General features: G+C 58.5%; 1 protein-coding gene and 1 long non-coding RNA gene across 2 annotated transcripts; both read left to right on the forward strand.

Annotated features, from left to right (window-relative positions):
• The first annotated feature begins 4,399 nt into the window (after positions 1–4,399).
• AQP8 (aquaporin 8) lies at positions 4,400–13,510 on the forward strand. The gene is made up of 7 exons (XM_027656393.1): positions 4,400–4,653; positions 6,719–6,845; positions 7,436–7,650; positions 8,780–8,914; positions 9,258–9,296; positions 12,812–12,920; positions 13,343–13,510. Exons 1-7 carry the CDS (start codon positions 4,400–4,402, stop codon positions 13,508–13,510), a joined length of 1,047 nt encoding a protein of 348 aa, XP_027512194.1.
• Positions 13,511–13,922: 412 nt separating this feature from the next.
• Positions 13,923–15,328, forward strand: LOC113953332. The gene is made up of 3 exons (XR_003529847.1): positions 13,923–14,041; positions 14,673–14,795; positions 15,142–15,328. It is a non-coding gene; the product is annotated as an uncharacterized LOC113953332 (long non-coding RNA).
• Positions 15,329–20,323: the final 4,995 nt, after the last annotated feature.

Genomic DNA, 20,323 nt, shown 5'->3' on the forward strand with positions numbered 1-20,323 from the left:
TTCAATACCGGAATTAAGGTCTAAGCGTGGCTTCATCCTACTGGTTATTTTCCCTCTTCAGAAACCAGTCTGTGCATGCAGAACTGACCCAAATCTGTCCCTGTTTTCCAGCAGACGGGGGTAAGTCTGTCTTAGGAATCCTTGGAAATTTCCATCGGCACTGGAGCGTTACGGTAGCGATTTGAAGGGAAACTCTTACCCAACGTGGGCTCTCTGGAGGGGCAGAGGTCACCTCACCTGTGCCACAGCTCTGAGCTGCAAATCATTCTGCCAGTTCTCCTTCAGCCCCAGTTGAGTAATCGTGGGGATTATCCGTCTCCAAGATAAACATGGAAAGATAAGGCAGTGTCAAAGGAATTGCTTTTGCTTCTTTATGGCTCTTTGAAAGAGCTGACCCTGATGCTGGCTCTGCTGGGGTCTTTCCTTGCAGCAGCACGTCCTGCAGCACCAAAATTCTTCCTGATAACTTTTTCATAGCAATCCAGGCAGAACTGGGGCCTTTGAAATGTGCCAGCACTGATCCACAGAGAGCACTTGAGCATTAGGAGAGCATGAAGTGACAGGACATGGGGGAATGGTTTCAAACTGAAAGAGGAGGTTTAGGTTGGATATTGCGAAGAAATTGTTCCCTGTGAGGGTGGGGAGGCCCTGGCACAGGTTGCCCAGAGAAGCTGTGGCTGCCCCTGGATCCCTGGAAGTGTCCAAGGCCAGGTTGGACGGGGCTTGGAGCAACCTGGGCTAGTGGGAGGTGTCCCTGCCCATGGCAGGGGGTGGGACTGGGTGGGCTTTAAGGTCCTTTCCAACCCAAATAGTTCTGGGATTCTGTAATTAGCTGTTAATGGTACTTGATCATGTCCCTAAAAGTCTGCTTATGTGCTTTTTGGATTTTTAGGGGTTTGGGTTTAGAACCCCAGAATGGTTTGCATTGGAAGGCACCTTAAGGATCACCCAGTTCCAATCCCCAAATCTGCTTTTCTATACAAACCACAGTTTGGTTACTTTGGATTGTATGGAAAAAACAAAGGAAAGGTGGCAGATCTGCACAATGAAGCAAAGGAAAACAATGGAACACGGGGTGGATAAAATAGGGGTATTCTGACTTTTCTGCTGGGGTAGATGGATGTGGGAAATGTTCTCTGTGATTCCTAAAAAGGGTTTTTGGAAGCTGTGGCTCATTTGGTCCCACCGTTTCCTGTTCTCATTGACACAGTTGCTGTTGTCACTTGTTTAACAAATCGGTGCAAGCCCAAACAAGGACAAAAATAAGTGTCTGTTAATATGAACAGATTTATCTGTTCTCATCCCCACGCCTTTTCCCACGGGCAGAGTTTCCATATAGCTTATCAAGCAAACCCTAGTGCCAAGGATTTCATCTCTGTGAGGGGCAAAGGCTGCTCAGAGCAGGGCTGTTGTCTTTACATGTTTGTGGCACCTCTAAACACAAGGCAGATGCTGGGGCAGCCTCTGCTCAGGAGGACACAGGAGGATGGCTGGGTTGAGGTGTGGAATCCCAGAATGGTTTGGGTTGGAAGGGACCTCAAAGATTATCCTGTTCCACCCCCTGCCATGGGCAGGGACACCTTCCACTAGCCCAGGTTGCTCCAAGCCCTGTCCAATCTGGCCTTGTAACTTAAACTGGATCTGGAGCAGTCACCCGTGAGATGTTCTGGAAAACATGTTGTGCTCAGGAGTTGTAGATGCAGGAAAGTCACAGTTCAGGGTTAACACGAGAGCAATGGGCCTCTGCCAGTCCCTGGTGGTAAATCCAGGCTGGGTATCTGCTGCTGTGAGCCTTTGGCTGTGGGAGGGCAGGGCAGTGCTGGGGGGATGCTGTGCCCTTCCAGTCCCCTGCTCTGCCCACCCTCATCTCGCTGGCAGTGACTTGTGACCTCGTGGAGCAGCCCCACCACCCTTCTCCTTGCACACTCCCCTGGCACCTCCTGGTGTGGCACTTTTGGTGATTCCTCCATGGCTGGTCCTGCCCCTTTGCTGGCTGTGCTGGGAGGGTTTGGTGGGAGCCAGGTAATCACCTGACCTCGCTTATCCATCAGGAGATTCCCTGAGGATTTATGTGTTCAAGTGCTTTAGGAGTCAGAGCTGGCAGGTGTTGAAAATATCATCCTACTTTTATTGGTTTGGTTTTGTCCCTGTTTTTTGGGTTAACTGGAACTGTGTGCAGGGAGTGCTGGTTTCCCTTGGAACCATCCTCGTGCCCAGCAGTAGTTAGGGAGGAGCAGTGTTCCCTGGGCTCTTGGGTTAGTGGCACATCAGCCATGGCCCTGCAAAAAAACCTTCCCTCTCCCTAATCTTCCACAGCACTGAAATTTCCCAGGCTGCTTTCTCCAAGGATTTTACCTCAGTCCCACATGGCAGACACGGGATGCCCGGGCAGCACTGGCTGGCTCTGAGTGCAGAACCACTTGGCTGGAGCTCCCAACACCAGGGAAAACATTCCCTCAGGACTGCTCCTTTGTTCTGTCCTGTTGCAGGCCTGTGCTCAGTAATAATTAATTCCTTTGTTGCATGAACGTGGAGCGTTTCCTCTGGAAGGCTCAGGCAAACATCCCACTCCCTCAAGAATGGTAAATGTTTAAAAGCCAAGGACACAGGGTTAATCCTTGCTTTTGGGCTGTGACCTCCCAGTGCTCCAAAGCCACCACTCTGTTGGGAGACAGAGTATGGACACAGTCCCAGCCACGTTCCACAGGTCCATGCAGAGGGTTCACAGGAGCCCAAAGACCAGCCCAACTTGGCCCTCACTTCCACATCCCAGTGGTTTCTATCACCTGATGCTGAGAGCTTTTGTCTGTAGGAACCAAGTTCTTGGGAGGGGAAATGGTTTGATGGAGGCTCATTTAGAGGGGCCTGGACTGGGCTTCTCTGGCCTGCCCCTTGTCTGTGGTGAGGCCAGCAACAGAGACAGGCAAGTGGAAATTTCCTTCCCATCCCCAGTGCCTTGTGACAACATCATAAACCATCCCTGGCGTTCTTTACCCTGCTTACGAGAGAAAAAAATCTCTATAAACGGCAATCCTTAATCACCCACCACAAACATGGGACGTTGCAGGCGATTGCTCAAGGCAGTGACACAGGGCAGGGACACCCTGGGGGGCTGGACTGATCCCTGCCTGGATGGTGGGCACATTCCTGCTGCTCCAGGTGAGCTGCACTGCAGGGACCTGCGCTGGCATCGCTCGGGCAGCGTCAGCTGTGCCCATCACTGGATATGTGTTATATTAATCTTATAATTAATACCCCCAAAATAATTTAAGTCTGGATTCTTTCTGCCCAAGTTAGAATCCCTCCCAATGGAACTGGTTGTGCTGGGAGCTGTGGGTTGTGGGACAGTGGTTCCAGCTCTCAGTCGTCCCCTTATTCCCTCTGCCCTGGCTGAATCTGGTGTTCCAGGCAGTGATCCCTGCTGGGGGAAGGAGGATTTAGGGAGGGTTTAAGTGTTATGATCAATGCCAATTTTCAGAGCTGCTGGTGGATCCCTTGGGTCCCTTGCCAGCATCTTTTATTTGAGAGCAGTACAAGAGGGATACAGGCCCCCAGCTTTGGGAGTTCTGGGCAGGACGTGGGCTGAGCGTTAGGGAAACTTTGACTGACGGTTGTTACTCAGAGGGTGGGGAGGCCCTGGCACAGGTTGCCCAGAGAAGCTGTGGCTGCCCCTGGATCCCTGGAAGCGTCCAAGGCCAGGTTGGACAGGGCTTGGAGCAGCCTGGTCTAGTGGAAGCTGTCCCTGCCCATGGCAGGGGGTTGGAACTGTTTCTTAAAGGTCCCTTTCCACCCAAGCCAGTCTGTGATTCTGGGATAGCTGCACCAGCCATTTCCCAGGGTGCTGCTGGACCCGTGTGCCCGATGCCATGGCCCTTCTGGCAGGTGCTGCCTCTTGGCAGCACGAGCAGGTGAGGAGGCCAGCTGGGCTGCACACAGGGCTCTGCATGAAAGGAATCACATCCTGAATTTGGCATAAAAACCTAAAACTGAAGAAAAAAATAAAGTCCAAGGGAAAAATCCCCCCAAGCCTTGAACCAAGGCTTGGCAGTGATAACAGTTTTTATATCCCTGGGGGCCGGCCCAACAGCTTTTATTGCCCCTCTCCTTTTTTTTTTTCTTAGCAATGCAAATCCAATCCATATTTTAGAGCCTCTCCTGCGCTGCCTGTTCACAGAGGTCCGGGGGGAGCCTCGTGGCAGGACAGGCAGGATCCTCGGCCCTGCGGGTGTGGCGTCTGGAGGCTCTACCCTGCAGCATCCCCGGACCGAGTCCCTGCCCTGCAGCATCCCCGGACCGAGTCCCTGCCCCGCAGCATCCCTGGACTGACTCCCTGCCCCGCAGCATCCCTGGACTGACTCCCTGCCCCGCAGCATCCCCGGCCCGCCCCCGCCGTGCCCCCATGGCCGGTGCCGAGCACGGAACCCACACGGGGCGGGAGCTGCTGGACATGGAGGTCAAGGCCAAGGCCTGGCGGCCACCCTGGTATGAGCACCACGTGCAGCCGTGCGTGGCCGAGCTGCTGGGCACTGCCCTCTTCATCTTCCTCGGCTGCCTGGCCGTGGTGGAGGACGCGGGGGGCGCGGGGCGGCTGCAGCCCGCCCTGGCACATGGGCTGGCCCTGGGCACCGCCGTCGCCGTCCTGGGGGACATCAGGTAAGGGGGGCTGGCACTGGGGCTGCACGTCCCCCCGGCTGGGGTGGCACACACACCCCACTGCTGTGCCCACACAGCCCCACACGTGGGCAGGGGGGATGCTGGGGGCTCCCACACACCACCCTTAGGACCCTCCCTGCCCAAATCCCGGTGCCTGAGCACCCCTGCCCTGCCACAGAGCCCCTGGTCAGTGGTGTGGCTGCCTGGGGGGGTGGGGGTGGTGGCACTGGTGGTGGCACCCATAATGCTGTGGGTTTGGAGGGGGTTCACCTGGCTCCGGATTGACCATTTTAATTCTTAGCCCCTTTTAATAAAAACTGTCGAAGCTGAAATAGAAATATCCTCTTCTGGGGGTTGGAACAAGAAGATATTTAAGGTCCTTTCCAACCCAAACCATTCTGTGATTCTCTGATTCTCTGGAAAGCTGAGGCAATTCCTTTCAAAGGGATGTCAGAGCAAAACATTTTGACCCAAGTGTGCTACTCCCCTGGGTATCTGCAGGTGAAAGATTTAGATCCCATTTACAAGTGGCTTCAAGTCCCCAAAAGCAACATTTAGACAAACCTGCTCATTGAAAAAGGTGTTGTCTGGTGCTAAGATATAGGTTTATCCTCAAGGAAGGAGCTGAAACAGTCCTTAAGGAGTTTTATTCCCTTCCCTGGTGTCAGCTCTGCACAGCCCACGCATGGGATGGCTCCAGGCTGTCCCGGGTGTCCTGGCCGGGGTCATGGGCGAGCCCTGGAGTCCAGAGCAAGCTGACTGATCATTCAGCAGTGCCTGATCAGCAGGCAAAACGCCCCGGGTGAGGTTTGTGCAGTGGGGACTCGGTGACCCCGTGGTGCCTGTGCTGGCAGAGCCAAGCCAGACCCCACTGCACCCCAAGCCCTGGGCCTGGTTGAACCAGGGGAGCAGGACAGGGGAGCTTTATGGTGAGGGGCTGCAGAAGAGTCCTGGGGGTCCCCCATCAGCTCTGAAACCAAGAGGAGCCATCTCAGGGTCCTGCACAGGGAGATGTTTTAATCTAAAGTCAGGTTCACACAGAATCCCAGAATGGTTTGGGTTGGAAGGGACCTTAAAGCCCACCCAGTCCCACCCCTGCCATGGGCAGGGACACCTTCAACTAGCCCAGGTTGCTCCAAGCCCTGTCCAACCTGGCCTTGGACACTTCCAGGGATCCAGGGGCAGCCACAGCTTCTCTGGGCAACCTGTGCCAGGGCCTCCCCACCCTCACAGGGAAGGATTGTGTCCAGAGAGGCTGGAGAGGGGCCTGGCTCAGGATGGGGGTCCCTAGCCAGGCTGCCAGCTGTGCCAGCAGGTGGGAGCTCTGGCTGGGGTTTGTTTGCAGCCCCCAGGCTCCCTCCTGTCCTTGGGGTGTTCACAGCCCAGGCCCCATCCAGCTGAAGCGTTTGCTGCCCTGAACAGCACAATGCCTTGCTCTCGTGATGGGTCTGAATTCCAGCTGAGGAATGAGGTGTGATTATCGCTCCCAGACACTCTGACTCATCCCTCACCAGCAATTATCAGGGCTGATTGGTTATGAAACCTGTTCGTTAGTGTGTCTCATGATAATCTGCTTTAATTAGAGGGTCTCAGTCTGTCTTGCTTGTGCTCTTCAAAATGAATGATTTAGGTCTTGTACTGTGGTGCCCAGCCCGACAGCCCTGCTCTGTCCCTGCCTCCCTGCAGATGTGTGACCTCCCAGGCTGAGTACCAGCCCCCCCAGGGCATTCCTGCAGCTCTGGAAGAGACCCCTTCTCCCCACACCTGCTCTGCCAGAGCTCCTGGAAGCTCCTGGGGGTCTCCAGAGACCCATCCCCAAACCCTGTCCCTCAAACTTCCCCTGCCAGCACTGCAGGACAGGTTGGGTGTCCAGCATGATGATGCTGCTGCTTTGAAGCAGTGACTGCAGAGAGAGGAAACAGCTGGATTCTGCTCTTCTGGAGCATGTGGCACCTTCCCACAACAGGACTGGAAAAGCACTTGTGGCTCCAGCCCGTGGTGAGCCCTGGGGAGGGAACCTTGTGCTGGGAGTGAACCCCTGCTGATGCTCCCCTCTCCTTTGCAGCGGAGGCCACTTCAACCCCGCCGTGTCCCTGGGCGTGTGGCTGGTGGGGGGGCTGAACATGACGATGCTCATCCCTTACTGGCTCTCCCAGCTCTGTGGAGGGGTGATAGGAGCCGGCCTGGTAAAGGTATGGACACCGGGGTCCTCTCCACCCAGGGCTGGGACACAGGGACTCCCCCTGCTCTGACAGAGCTGGCCTGACCACCCCAGCCTGCCGCAGCCCCGGGCTCCAAGGCCAGGCTAATTAACTAATGGAGAGCTGCAGCTCTTCTCCAGAGGTTTGCTGTGCTACACTAATTAGGCACAGAAGGACACACATGGTCCCCCTGCAGCCCCTGCCGTGTTCTCACACAGCGTTTCCCTGCACTTGTACCTCTGGCACTGCACTCAAGGCCAGTTTAGGTTTGGTGCTGCACATGCCCACCACGCTGGCAGCCAGCACCCACCTGCACCGAGGGGTCTGGCCACCACAACCCCCTGGGTGACTGGGTGAGGCTCATCCCGCCGGGAGAGCCGTGCCTGGCTCGTTATCCTGGGAGATATTAAGAGCCTTTGCCGATGAGTTGATGTTTGCCAGGCTGGCTTTCAGGAGGCAAGTGCTGAGTTTAGCTCCTCTTTAACCCGCCCGCCCGCCCACGCTGCCCTGACAGTGAGCACATATGCCCGGTAAAGCCACAAATGGAGCGTGGAGGGCACTGACGGGCTCCCCCTGCACAGGCCGTGGCACCGAGCGAGCGCTACGGGAACGCCAGCGGGGGAGCCTTCGGGGGCATCACGGCCGACGAGCAGGTCCCGGCTGTCCTCGTGGGAGAGCTCGTCATGACCACCTTCCTGGTCCTGGTGGTCTGCATGGGCACCGTCAACGGGAAGACCAAGACCCCCCTGGCACCGTTCTGCATCGGCTTCGCCGTCACGGTCGACATCCTGGCAGGGTGAGCTCCTGAGCCCTGTGCCCGTTCCTGCCGGGCAGACGGTGCCATCCAGTGCCACCACTCCAGCAGCTGATGTCACCAGGCAGGGGGTCAGGGTGGGACCACTGGCTGTGGGGATGGAGCTGGTGCTCAGAGCCCCAGGGGCAGCTCTGAACACCCGCAGTCAGGGCTCCCCTGCTCAGCCAGCTGAACTGTGCCCCAGGGAGGAGAGTGCCTGTGCCTGGGGTGGGATGGGGTGGGGTGGGATGGGACATGCCCTCATGCAGCACAACACAGGCCCTGCTGTCCAGGGAAACTGAGATAAGCTGGGCACACCAGGAAGGAGTCAAATGGGCCCACTGGGTGCTCTGGCAGTTTTGGGAGAGCCATGGTGTGCAGCCCGGCCAGGCACAGGGGTGTCTGTCAGCTCATCCCAGCGTGTGGCACCGGAGCTGGCGCAGCCATCACGGGCACCAGTGGTGGGTGATAAACCCCAGGTCCTCCTGGGCCATGTTTGCTGTAGGAAGCCCTGAGCAAACAGGAGAGGGTTTATGTCCTTCATGTCCCCATGGCTGCTGGAAGTGCTGCCAAGCTTGCAGCTTTCTCCATGTGTCGGGAGAGCAGCCCAGCTCCGGTGCCACTGTGATGGGATAATGAGCACATGCAATTAGGAATGTTAAGGGGGTGTTGGGCTAAGGCAGTGCCCACCTGCTCTAGTGGGACCCCGAGCCCATGTTTACACACAGCACAAACCTCTTGGCAAATATTTATCACTTGCAGTTTTCTTTAGCCTGTAGTTGCTTCCATCCCCATCCCCTGCTCCACAACCTGTGCATGGCATGGAGCCAGCCTGTTTGACAGCCTGGCTCCTGGGATGCCCCAAAATAAAAGCACTGGTGCTTTTACCTCACTCTGGGTTTTCCCCAGTAACTTACCAGTGCCATGAGTGAAGGCTGGTGCTGGTGAGTGGCCACTCCCAGGGCTGGTCCCTGTGTGGCAGCTGAGCAGCCACACGAGTCTGGGCTGCCAAGGAAAACCATCCCCATGACCAAGCAGCCGTGCTGGGATGGGACCAGGGTGGTCTGAGCCAGGGGATGGTGCTGGTCCCGTGTCCCCCCCCAGTGACACAGCTGCTCTGTTTGCATTCCAGGGGCGGCGTGTCCGGAGCCTGCATGAACCCTGCCCGAGCCTTCGGACCAGCTCTGGTGGCAAACTACTGGGACTACCACTGGGTTTACTGGGTAGGGCCCATGGTTGCTGCCCTGCTGGTTGGTGTGCTGGTGAGGTACGTGGTGCCTGTGGCAGGATGGGGGGAGCAGGGCCGTGCAGACTGACCCCCTGTGCCCCCTGTGCTGCTGCTCTGCTCCCTGCACCAACACTGCAAGCAGACACTTTTCCAGAAAGATGTCCAAGGGCTGGAAAGTCCTTTCCCTTTTCCTTCTCATGAGGACAGGATGACAGCAGAGTTCCAACCTGTGTCCAAATCCTTGTGTTTGCTCCATTCATGTCTTGCATGGTGAATCCAGCTCCGACTGGTGCTGGGCTGCTGCCATTGCCGTGTCCCTGTTGCTCCCTTGCAAAGGCAGAAAGGCTGACCTTGGATTCCTCTCTCTTTTGCCTCCCCAAAGGCTCCTGATGGGTGACCGGAGCACGCGCCTGCTCCTGTGGTGACGCCGAGCACCGGGCCCTGACCTGCTGCGAGCGGGGCTCAGCACAGCCCGTGTGAAACCTCCTGCTCCTGCTCCCTTCTCACCTTCCTGCCTCCCCTCTGCATCTCCCAGGCACCTGTGGCCCAGCGATGGTTCCCCAGATGCTGGAGGGAGGATGGGAGCCCCCAGCCAAGCCGTGGTTGCCAGGGCTCTGCCATGAGACCAGCTCAGCGTGAGCCCCCTCTGAGCAGCCACGGTGCCTGTGGTGCCACAGCCTCCCTTGGCATCACCATGCACAGTGTCCATCCCCCAGGGGTGTCCCTGGGCATCTGCGGTGCCAGAGAGCCCTGTGCCCTCTGGGTGGGCACTGCTGCTCCCCACTCAGGTTGTCCAGGATGTTCCAAGCAGCTCTTGCTCCTGGCCTGCCCCATGGACTATCCCCCAGAGGGGGACATAAGAAGGGAGCTTTGGGGACAGTCTCATCTCTGCCCCTCTGGGCATCAGAAGGACAGGGGTAGGGGGAATTAAACACCCCCCCAGAGCTCAGGGTGGGTCATCCCTCCCCTGTCGGGGGTGGGGCAGGGGCCGAGGGGGGGGCTGTTTGGCAGAGGGGGTGCTGCCACAGGCAGGAGCAGCAGCAGAAGGGAAGCACTGGAGCTGTGTGGGCAGGGGGAGAGGAGCCAGCACAGCAGCTCTGCGTCAGCCGGGCATCCATCCCCTCCAGCAGCTGCCCTGACTCATCCTGCGGCCTCCCCAGCCTCCCCGGGGGCTTCACTGGTTCCCCCCCCCCAGGGGCTTGTTGGGTGGTGAACTGGCACAAGGGTGCCCCTGTGAGTACTCCCTGCCCCAGCCAGGACCCCCTCTCTTCCCTGGATTTAGACCCTCTGAATTTTGCAAATTTTTCACCCTGGAAATGCCTGTTGCTTTCCCAGCCCCTCCCAGCACAGCTCAGAGGTGCCCTGGGCTGGCCCTGGGCAGGGGCTGTGCTGGCAGAGCTGTGCCCCCCACCCTGCCCACGAATGGGGCTGGAGGGCAGGAGGAGGCAGGAGTAGGAGAGGGCCCAGCTGCCCTGAGGGGGGCAATGGCACCTTCCCCAGGGCAGGAGCTGCATGCTGGGCTCGGGCTGTTCCCCTCCCCAGCAGCCTGGAGGAAACCCTGGCGTGAGGCAGATGCTTGTCCCTCTCTCCATGGGCAGCTCCTCGCAGCTGCTGTGACAGGGCAGTTCCCAGCTCTCCCCTGTCCCCGTGGGGTTGGCACAGCCCTGCCAATGTCACCTCTCTATTTTCAGCTTGTTTTCTACTTCCCAGCCTGGGAGGTGACCCACACAGGGACACAGACACAAAGATGTGCTCACAGAGGACAATGCTGTAGAGACACTGGAGCGAGGGAATGCCGGGATTGGAGCACTGCTGGCTGGGAGCTGGGGGGTTGCTGCACCCCTGCCCTGGGCAGCTCTGGAGGGAGGGGGGGGCGTGGGCCCGGGGGCACCCTGAGCTCCAGGTGAGCCCAGGAACCAGCAGCTGCTCACTCAGGAAGGAAAATGATGCAACCTCAGAAGGAGACAAACAGCATGAAGATGTCACTGGGATGGTTGTCATGGCAACACCACAAAAAAATGCCAAACCAAACATGGACCAGAATCACTGTTTCTTCCCCAAAGGGGGCCTGGGGGGAGCGGCTACTGGTGGGAGCTGGTGCTGTGGGGAGTCACCACGGGGACCCCACCTGCCCCTGCTCAGGGTGCAGATCTGTGGGAGCGGGGCTGAGGCCACTGGGCTGTGACGGGTCCCCCCCTTCCCCTTTCGAGAGGATGCTCGGCCCCTCGGCCCCGCAGGAAACGTGCTTGGCTGCGGCTGCCTCTGCACGGGGGGGGCCTCCTGCACCCCCATCCCTCCTGAACTAATCCCTCCTGCACCCCCATCCCTCCTGAACTAATCCCTTCTGCACCCCAGCTCCCTCCTGCACCCCCATCCCTCCTGCACCCCAGCTCCCTCCTGCACCCCAGCTCCGTCCCTCACCCCATCTCCCTGCTGCACCCCTGTACCAAGGCACCTCTCCCAGTGGGTGCAGGAGAGGGGGGCTCAGCAGGACCCCTGGGGCAGTGATGCTGCTGCCTGTGGTCCCCAGGCAGGGGAGGCAGGAGGGGACATGGCCCCGAGTGCCCCCCTGTTTGGCTGCTGCTGTGTTCAGCACATTCATCTTTCGTTTGTCAGGGTGACTTTTGATAAAGCATCTGTAACGCCACGTTGTTTTTCCTTGAGTATTATTAAAGTGCTTAATATATGCTAATTAAATACCAATTAACTTCCAAGCACTTAATGTGCTTTAAGGACATAAAATACATCTCATTCCCATTCAATTAAATTTGCATCAGGCCTGGACACGCGTCTGCACCATGGTTTTTTGGCACACGGATCTCCTGGGATGTTGCCTGGTGTTTTCCAGGTTCTGGGTGCCTGTTGGGGTGGAAATGGCTCCTGTTGGGATGGAGATGTTGCTCGGGAGCAGGGCAGGCACGGGGCCCTGATGCTGTGGGCACTAGTGGAGTCACTAGTGGAGTGGTTGTCACTGAGGTGTGGGGCTGTTGAGGACACCAACACTCTCCCCCCTCACAATGGAAAGCTGGGAGAGCCCAGGGCACTTGAGAGGGATGCCAAAGGCTCTGCAGACGTTGGGCATGTGCTCAGCTGGGCACTGCCAGCCACGTCTGGCACCAGTGCTTTGGAGAAACAGGGAAAAAAATCAGGGTGTGCTCCAGGAGCAGCATCAGAAGGATGTTTGTGTGCCCCTGTCTCTGCCCCCGCCCTTCCTGCGCTCACACTGCAGCTCTTTCACTCTGGATAAACACCCTGGACAGACAGGGAACAGGGCAGTAAAGGCGTGCTCTCCCTGTGGTCGGGCTCCTGGTGCCAGCCCAGCCACAGGAACGCTCAGGTTCTTGGCCATGGCAGAGGCTCCTGCCAAAGCCCCGGGTCTGTGGCACAGCCACCGCTCTGAGCTGCTCGCCCACAGCACGGCTGGCACTGGCTGAGCCCGACTCGGCTTGTGGCCCTGACTTTGGTTTCTGGTCCCAGTCCAAGCTGGCTCCCACCCCCCTGTGAGACCCTCGGCCTTGCAGCAGCTCTGGGGGGGTTCATGTCCTGCCCTGTGCCCCCACCCGCAGCCGGTCCCTGGTCCCTGGTTGGTGGCCGTGGGCACACGGCCGCTGGCAGCTCCTGGCACTGCAAGTGCTGATGTGCGGCCCGGGAATGTGGGAATGAACGGCTGAGCCTCCCCCCTTCCCCAGATCTGCTGCACTGCAGCCCCCCCGGAACAGGGAATTCCCAGCTGGGGAGCTGGGGGGCACGAGAGGCAGCACTGGGTGCCCCTGCCCTGGCACAGAGCTGGGCAGGAATCACTCTGTGCCCACGCCCAGGGCAGCACAGCTCAGCCTGTGCCAGGGGCTGCTCCTGGCGAGCCCAGACACTGGCACACAAGTCCCTTGGCTGGGAAGATCCAGCTGGATGCCCGAGCACCTCTGGTCTCGCCTGCAGGAGGGACAGTGGGGAGACAGGGGCTGAAGGAGGGATAACTGTGTGTCAGCAACAATCAGGCAACGAGGAGGAACCACAGGGCCGGGAGCTGGGCGAGGCTGTCCCCGTGGTGGGGTTGTCTCGGTGCCGGGCCGTGTTCCTGCACAAAAGGCTTTTCATCCAGGCAGAACAACACCCAGCTGTTTCCTGTGCCTGCTGCCTGCCTGCCCTCTCCTGCAGTCTGGAAAGGAGGAGCTCCCAGAGTTTTCCCTTCCAAATCCTTCTCCCAACAGGATTAGGGGGGCTGCCAGTGTATTCCCCCAAAGCCTGGTCTTAAAATAGCAGCACCCCTGAGCAGAGGCAGCACACTGAGGTGCCCAAATGTGGCAGGGTAGGATGGATGAATGCTTTCAGAACATGCCCCATGAGAGCATCTGGGAATTCTCCCGTTGCTCGGCTCTGAAGGTTTTCTGCAGCTGGAGAAATCACAGCCTGAAAAGGAAAGGTGAATGAATCCTTTGAGCCCATTTTGCCCGTCGGGTGGATCCGCAGTGGCTGCGGAGGGCGGACCCCGAGCTCATCCCCCAGTGTCTGTGCCAGCCCTCGGCGCTGCCCGAGTGCCACGGGGAGCTCCCGGGGGTGCTCAGCCGGGCCGGGGTGCTGGGTGGCTGCGTGGGCAGGGCCGGGGGCGCGGGGACAGTGGAGGTGGGTGGGCGCTGACGTGCGGAGCCAGCGCTGCGCGTGAGCTGGCAGCTGCATGTAGGAGCCGGGAGCGAGGGATGGAGGAGTGGGAGTCGGGATGCATTCTGGGGAAGCTTTTACAGCCACGCCATCAGCGGGCACAGGGATGGGGATGGGCTCCTGCCCTCCTGGCCTTGGATGAGGACTGTGCCCCCAGACTGGGCATCATCCCTCATGGCTCTGCCACGTCCCTCACCGCTGTGCCATGTCCCCTGATGATGTGCCATGTCCCCTGATGATGTACCATGTCCCTCGACACTGTGACGTGTCCCTCACTGTTATGCTATGTCTCTCATCACAGTGCCACGTCCCTCACTGCTTTGCCATGTCCTTTGCTGCCATGCCAAGGCCCTTGGCACCATGCCATGTCCCCCATCACCGTGCCATGTCCCTTGCCACTGTGCCACCATGCAGCCCCGGAGCACTGTGCCAGCCTCCACTGCTGCATCTGCTCTCCTGCCCCGAGCAAGGCCCCCGAGCTGGAGCAGCCCCACCACCACCCATCAGCAGGTATGCAAAGAGCACTAACGAGCCTCCCCACCACATGCAAAGCTCCGAGGCTCCTGCCAGAGACCTGAGCTGTTGCACGGGGTCAGGGAGGGACATCTCCAGCTCCCCCTCCCCCAGTGGTCCCAGACCTGTTTCCCACAGCAGAGCAGGAGAGGCTCTGGAGCATGGAAAGGAAAGGAAGTGTGGAGAGAGGGGATTATTTCCTCCTTCCCACCCTGCTCCTGTTTCTACTCCTCATTCTCTCGATCTTTCATTTCTTATTGGCATAGGCCACCCACTTGGGCTCCCCAGGGAGCAGCTGGCACAGAGATGTGCCCCTGGGACCGGGGCAGTGTGGGAGCCGGGACCCCCGGAGCCCTGCTTCCCCTTGGAGCCCTGCTTCCCCCAGGAGCCCTGCTTCCCCCCGGAGCCCTGCTTCCCCCAGGAGCCCTGCTTCCCTCAGCTGGAGAGGGAAGAGAGCTGCTGCCGGCAGCGGGGGCTGCACCCCCTCCCTGCACCCCCGCTGACATCCAGCCTCTCTTTCCCCAGCTCTGAAGTGTTTCTGTGCCCGGCATTGCTGAAGGATTTACATTTTAAAGGGGGTTTAAAATGGATTTGGGCGGACATTTATTTCCAAGTGTTATTTTTTCAGCATTTGCCACTTTGAATGTTTGTGAAGAGGAAATAACAGACAGAAACCACAGCAGGCAAAGCATTGGAGAACTCACTTGTGCTCATGCAAATGTGGTGAGAGTGGCAGTCTGGGCTCAGACAGGTAACCCTGAGGGACGGCTGAGTGTGAGGGTAGTGGTGGAGGTGTGTGAGCAGCCTGTGGTCCTGCTCCTGGGGCCATGGATCCCTCCAGGCTCCTCTGTCTGGATGTGCACCCTTCTCCCATGCCAGTGGGGATGGATCAGGTCAGGGGGCAGAGAGCAGGCAGGAACCCCCTCACCCAAGCTCAAAGCTGGCCAAGGAATCACTGCCCCAGGAGACTCCCCTTCCAGCCCTTCTGTTGTCCCCAACACAAAGATTTGCTCACAGCCACTGCACCAGCAGGACCCCAGGGAGTGGGTTTTGCTTCAACAACGAGAGTTCCTTTCTCTCCTTGCCGTGTTCCTCAGCTTCTGGGCGATATCAAACCTCCAGTTGTTTCTAGCAGTGAGGACCCCGAGCAGCAGGACCTGAGGGTGGGGAGGTGCTCCAGGCACGTGTCACCAGCCCTTCCCACACTGGAGCCAGAGGCGTGAGGGCGCCGGAGCCGTCTGGAGCTGCCGGCCGGCTGGAGCAAAGGCTCGGCGGAAGGGGAATGCTAATCATGTTCTGTGCTGGCAACAGCCAGAATGCTGCACAATAAATAGCCATTTTAATTACTGCACAATATTTACAAGATTGCTTCCTCATTTGGGAAATTAAAACAAATGCTCCATCAAAATGATCAACACGATACAGTAAAGCACAGGGCTGATAAAGGAATCCATGGGCTGCTAATCGAGGAGGAATTAGCACCTCGGTGCTGCCTCCTCTGCTGTGCGACCACAGTGGGGAGGTGGCAAAGAGCCTCGGCAGTGCCGGGTGAGGTGGAGCAGCGGGCCCTGCTCTGGGATCCCCGCATCAGGGTCATCTCCTCGGGGTCCCTGTGCTGGGGTCCCTGCACGGGCTCCTTGCACTGGGGGCTCTGCATCAGGGTCCCTGCGATGAGGTTCCTGCACCAGGGTCCCCACACTGGGCTGCAGGGGGTGGGGGGCAGGACCAGCAGGGTTTGGCAGCTCAGCCCGAGTGAGGCGCAGCCAAAAGGGGACCCGGGAGGTCTGGGCAGGAGCTGCTGAGCTGCTGAGCTGCCCAGCGCCGCTCACGGCGCGGGTTTGGTTTCTGAGCAGTGGACGTGGCACCGTGCAGTGCCGGGGGGTGACCGTCCCCTGCCCCAGCAGCGGCGATCCTGCCGGTCGGGGGGTGCCGGGCTCGGGTCCCTCCCTCCCGGACCTGTCGGTGGGCGCAGGGGTTGTGCCGGGTCCCCTCCGTGGTTCACGCACCCTGAGCCTCCCCCGGCGTGGCGGGGATGTCCCTGTGGGGAGGGGGTGGCCTCTGGGTACAGAACCCCCCCCCGCTGCTCCTCCCCCCGCCCCCCCCCTTCGCTTGCATGCCGGACCCGCGCCGCCCCATTCTGGCTCTTCCCTCAGCTCCTTTTCCCGTCTCCTACTTTTTTTTTGCAGCCTTTCCGTTGCCGTGGGAACGGTGACATCCCGAGCCGGGCGGAGCGGAGGGAGCGCGGATGCCCGGGGCCGCCCCGGACACGGGCGGGGGTCCCACGGCTGCGGGATCCCACGAATGGGGGCGTCCCACGGGCAGGGAACTCCCCTGAAGCATTCCCTTTCCAGCGAAAAGAGCAACGGAATTTAATTACATTTAGGTACCTGCTGCCAGACCAGCGAGTCCTTTCAGGAGAGGAAATTCTGCCTGGAACGAATCGGGCTGGGGACGGGGGAAACGGCAGGATGGCCCTTAATATCCAAATGTGCGGTGACAAAGGAGCTCGCAGGGCCTGATGGAAGTGATCCAGGCTGAGTTGGGATTGTGGAGAATTCACCGCCCTGGAGCAGGGAGGATGCCTGGGAAGCACAAGGTGACATCTTCAGGATTGTCCTCTGCCCCAGGGGTAGGGAAGCAACTGAGTTTCATGGGGAGACTGGGAAAAAGAATAGAGAAGGAGAGCAGTGTGACCTCTGTGAGATGTTCACCTGAGCACACCACAGCAGCCCCGGGCTGGGCCCAGCCAGAGCGTTTGCCATGGCCTGGTGTCCAAGGAAAAACCACCTGGAGACAGGAGCTTTGTGCCCACCCAGACGTGCCCTGCCCGTTCCCAGGTGCTGCAGAGCTCCCAGCTCTGAGGGCAGCAGGAAGGAGCTGGAGGAGCTGTGGTCGATAGGGAAAAGCCAGAAAACAATTTACAGCTTCCTGCAGATGGCAACTGGTACGATCTGGCTGACAAACACAGATGAGCAAGCGTGAGGGAGGGATAAATAAACCTCAGAGCTCATGGAGTAAAACAACCTGCTGTGATTTACTGCAGAGAATTCCCACTCGGCCAGTGCTGGCTCCCTCCCCTCCCCTGCACTGGGGTGGGCAGTGTGAGGGGCTGGGGCAGGACCCTGGCACCCAGGGGACACCCTGGGGCCACTGGGCATCCACATCCTCCCACCTGCTGCCCCGGGGATGCCCTTGGGGCCAACGAAACCCAAGAGCAGCTGAGGCACTGCTGGCCCAAACCAGCCCCAGTCATTTCGTTAGAGAGGAGGAAAAGCCTCATGCAGATGTTTTCCATTCCAGAATTCTCTTGGTTTCTTAACTGGTCTTTCTGGGGGATTTTTTTTTTTTTAATGAAACTTTTTCAAATATTTCTGGAAATTCATCAACAGGTAGCTTGTCCTCTGTCTGCAATTTTTTTTCATTGCTTCTCCTCCTGGAGACGACCTGTAGGGACGAGCCTCAGGGACATGGTGCCACAGCTGAAGATGGCAGTGCTGTCAGTGGTGAAGCCGGGGTGAGCTCCCAGGGTCACCTCTCCTTGGAAGGAAGGGGGATGTCACAGCTGTCACAGGGTGTTGGGGATTTTCCAGTGACACAAATCCATGTGTAAGGAAGGATCCACAGCCTGGCAGCCACCAGCAGTGGGGGGACATGTCAGCTGGAGTGGGCTCAGTGCCTGGGGAATGGGGGTGTGCCAGCTGAGCAGGGGCAGCCACAGTCCTCACTGAGGGCAAGTGTGTGTGTGTGTGCTCAGGCTGTCGAGGGTGAGGCCACTGAGAAGGCAGAAACAGCAGGAAGGAGAGGAATGGAGAATGGAGGAGGGAGACCCTCATCCCTGGCTGGAAAGCCTCCACAAGCCCCCTGCCCAGGCACAGTCCCACCCACTGAGGGGCAGGGGAGGGTGGCCAGTGGGACATCAGGGGCCAGAGAGGCAGGACCTTGGCATGTCTGGCCCACAGCTCCTGCCTGCCTGCTCCCCCTCAAGCTGGAATAATTTCCACTGGAAAAAAAACCCCATGAGATAAATGCAGTGAGAAACAGCAAACCCCACCCGGTGCTAACGGGCCTGTGCTTCATCCCAGGCTTGTTTGTGCTGGGGAAAGACTAGAGCAGCTGGAGAGAGCCAGGAGTGGAGCTGCTGGGGAAAGGGAGCAGGGCACGATGCCCCAGCAGCACAAACCAAATGAGCCCCGTGCTCACTTGGAGGAACCAGCAGGGAAGAGCCAAGTGATTTTCTGTGGAGCATCTGTGTGCAGGGATTTACGTGCCCAGGGCAGACCAATGGCCGTGCCAGGATAAGCTGGGAGTGGACAAAGGCCAAAGCCATCACAGGAACATCCATCCATCCATCGGAGGATTTCCATATCCCATGATTTCAGGCACCCAGGAGAGAGGATTCTTGACAAAACAGGCTCTGGAGCATCCCTGGGTACATCCCTGCTCACAGCTGGGCCCCTTGGCACCCGTGGATGTGGAGCAGCAGAGAGTGGCTGTAAGGGAAGGGGTTGCTGGCTCGACTGAGAGGAAAACCCTCCCAGGCAAAGCTTAATGAAGAAATCATTGTGCAGGGATCAGCTCTGTGCTGTTAATGAGCCTCGTTGTTATTTAAATGAGGCTCCTGGCAGGGCTGGGTGAAGAATTCATCATCAGATGATTTTTCTGAGAGATGTGATGAATGATGGATATAAAACCAGCCATCCCTCGGGAGAAGGAGGCTGCAGAGAAATCCAGCTCCTGGGGGAGAGCAGCTGGAGTTTGCCATGGCACAAGCAGAATTATTTTGCAGCCCAGAAGAGGCAGGTGCTGCAGCCTCAGCCCAGGGATGGGAGAGGGTTGGTGGCTTTGCTCTGCCTCCAGAACTGGGCTGTGTTACCAGGCTGTTCCAACCTGGCCTTGGACACTTCCAGGGATCCAGGGGCAGCCACAGCTTCTCTGGGCAACCTGTACCAGGGCCTCCTCACCCTCACAGGGAAGAATTCCTCCCCAGTATCCCATCTAGCCCTGCTCCCTTGATCTGTCCCTCCATCCATTGTCCCATGGCCCTCTCCAGCCCTGTGGGAACTCCTTCAGGCACTGGAAGGGGCTCTGAGCTCTCCCCAGGGCCTTCTCTTCATCATGCATCAGCTCGAGCCCATCACTCACAACTCAGTGTTGCTGCTGTTCAGTTTGGGTCTTGCTTTCTTTACCCAGCACAGAAATGCAATGCTGTCCTTAAATCTCCAAGTTGTTTCCTGGCTGCCCGGGGCCCAGAGCTCCCCTTTGCACCCTGGTGACACATGTGGAGGTGGCAGTGCCCCTGTGCTCCTGCCACCACACCGACCTCACCATGCACCAACCCAGCCTGGACGGCAGCGGGAAATCCCCCCCTGCACGGGAGCAATAGCAGGAGGGATCAACAGCACTTCCCCAAGAGTCATAGGATATGGAAGTCACTTGTTGATCAGATGGTTTGGGAACCAAGCAGCAAAACCCCAAGGATTTTACCACAAACTTTGCTTAACCAACTGTGCAGGAAGGCAGTTTGATGTGGGCCGTTTCTGGGTACATGAAACAGAATTAATTTGTTCTCCCTGAGAGCCAGCAGCCAGGAATATGAAATATTTAAACAGCCTAACCATGTTTGGGATGTGCCGAGCCATGCAAGCACCCGATGTACCTCTGCTTCCTGAGCACACAGGGTGGGAAATTCAGGGTCTGCAGCTTTTGGGAAGGGTTGGTGCCTGTGCCCCTCACCAGAGGGGGCAGAGGGTGTACAACCATTGGGCAGTGAACAACACGAGCTCCTCATCTCATTTATTCATCTGCAGCGAGCTCTGCCTTGAGGAAGGAGGGAGAAATGCTGTTGACTCTGAAGAACAGGGATGTATTTACACAAGCCCCCAGCACCAGGCACTGCAGGTCTGTGTGCTGAACTGGGAACAGGCTGACTGCTTTGGCACAGGCCTGCTGCCCCTCACAGCCCGGGAACTGCATCCCCAGGACATCCTTGCTCCTCAGCTTGCTCCTGGGTGTCCATGAGTGCTGGGCAAAGGAGCACAGACTGTCTGGGAGCCTGGAAACAGGAGACGAGCTCTGCTTCGGCAGGAAATGGTGTTCCCTGGTGCAAAGGGGAGATGCCATCCTGCCTGCCCTGCCCCACACGGGTGGGCTGGGGGAGATGGAGCCCTGTTAACCACTTACTGCAGCCCCTTCAGCTGCTCGTGCCCTCCTGCCCCTGGGTGGAGGGTCAGCCTGTGCCAGCTCTGCCAACCACTGCATCACCTGCTCCCAGGGGGCCAT

The sequence above is a fragment of the Corapipo altera genome, unplaced genomic scaffold, assembly GCF_003945725.1.
Source record: "Corapipo altera isolate COAL_440 unplaced genomic scaffold, ASM394572v1 104, whole genome shotgun sequence".
Lineage (NCBI taxonomy): Eukaryota > Metazoa > Chordata > Aves > Passeriformes > Pipridae > Corapipo > Corapipo altera.

What these genes read in the sequence shown, in the direction of transcription:
- AQP8 (XM_027656393.1), top strand. Translation starts at nt 4,400, where the DNA reads ATGGCCGGTGCCGAGCACGGAACCCACACGGGGCGGGAGCTGCTGGAC. An exon ending in TAGGAGCCGGCCTGGTAAAG is followed by an intron (nt 6,846 to 7,435) that starts GTATGGACACCG and finishes CCCCCTGCACAG; the next exon opens with GCCGTGGCACCGAGCGAGCG. An exon ending in ACGGTCGACATCCTGGCAGG is followed by an intron (nt 7,651 to 8,779) that starts GTGAGCTCCTGA and finishes TTTGCATTCCAG; the next exon opens with GGGCGGCGTGTCCGGAGCCT.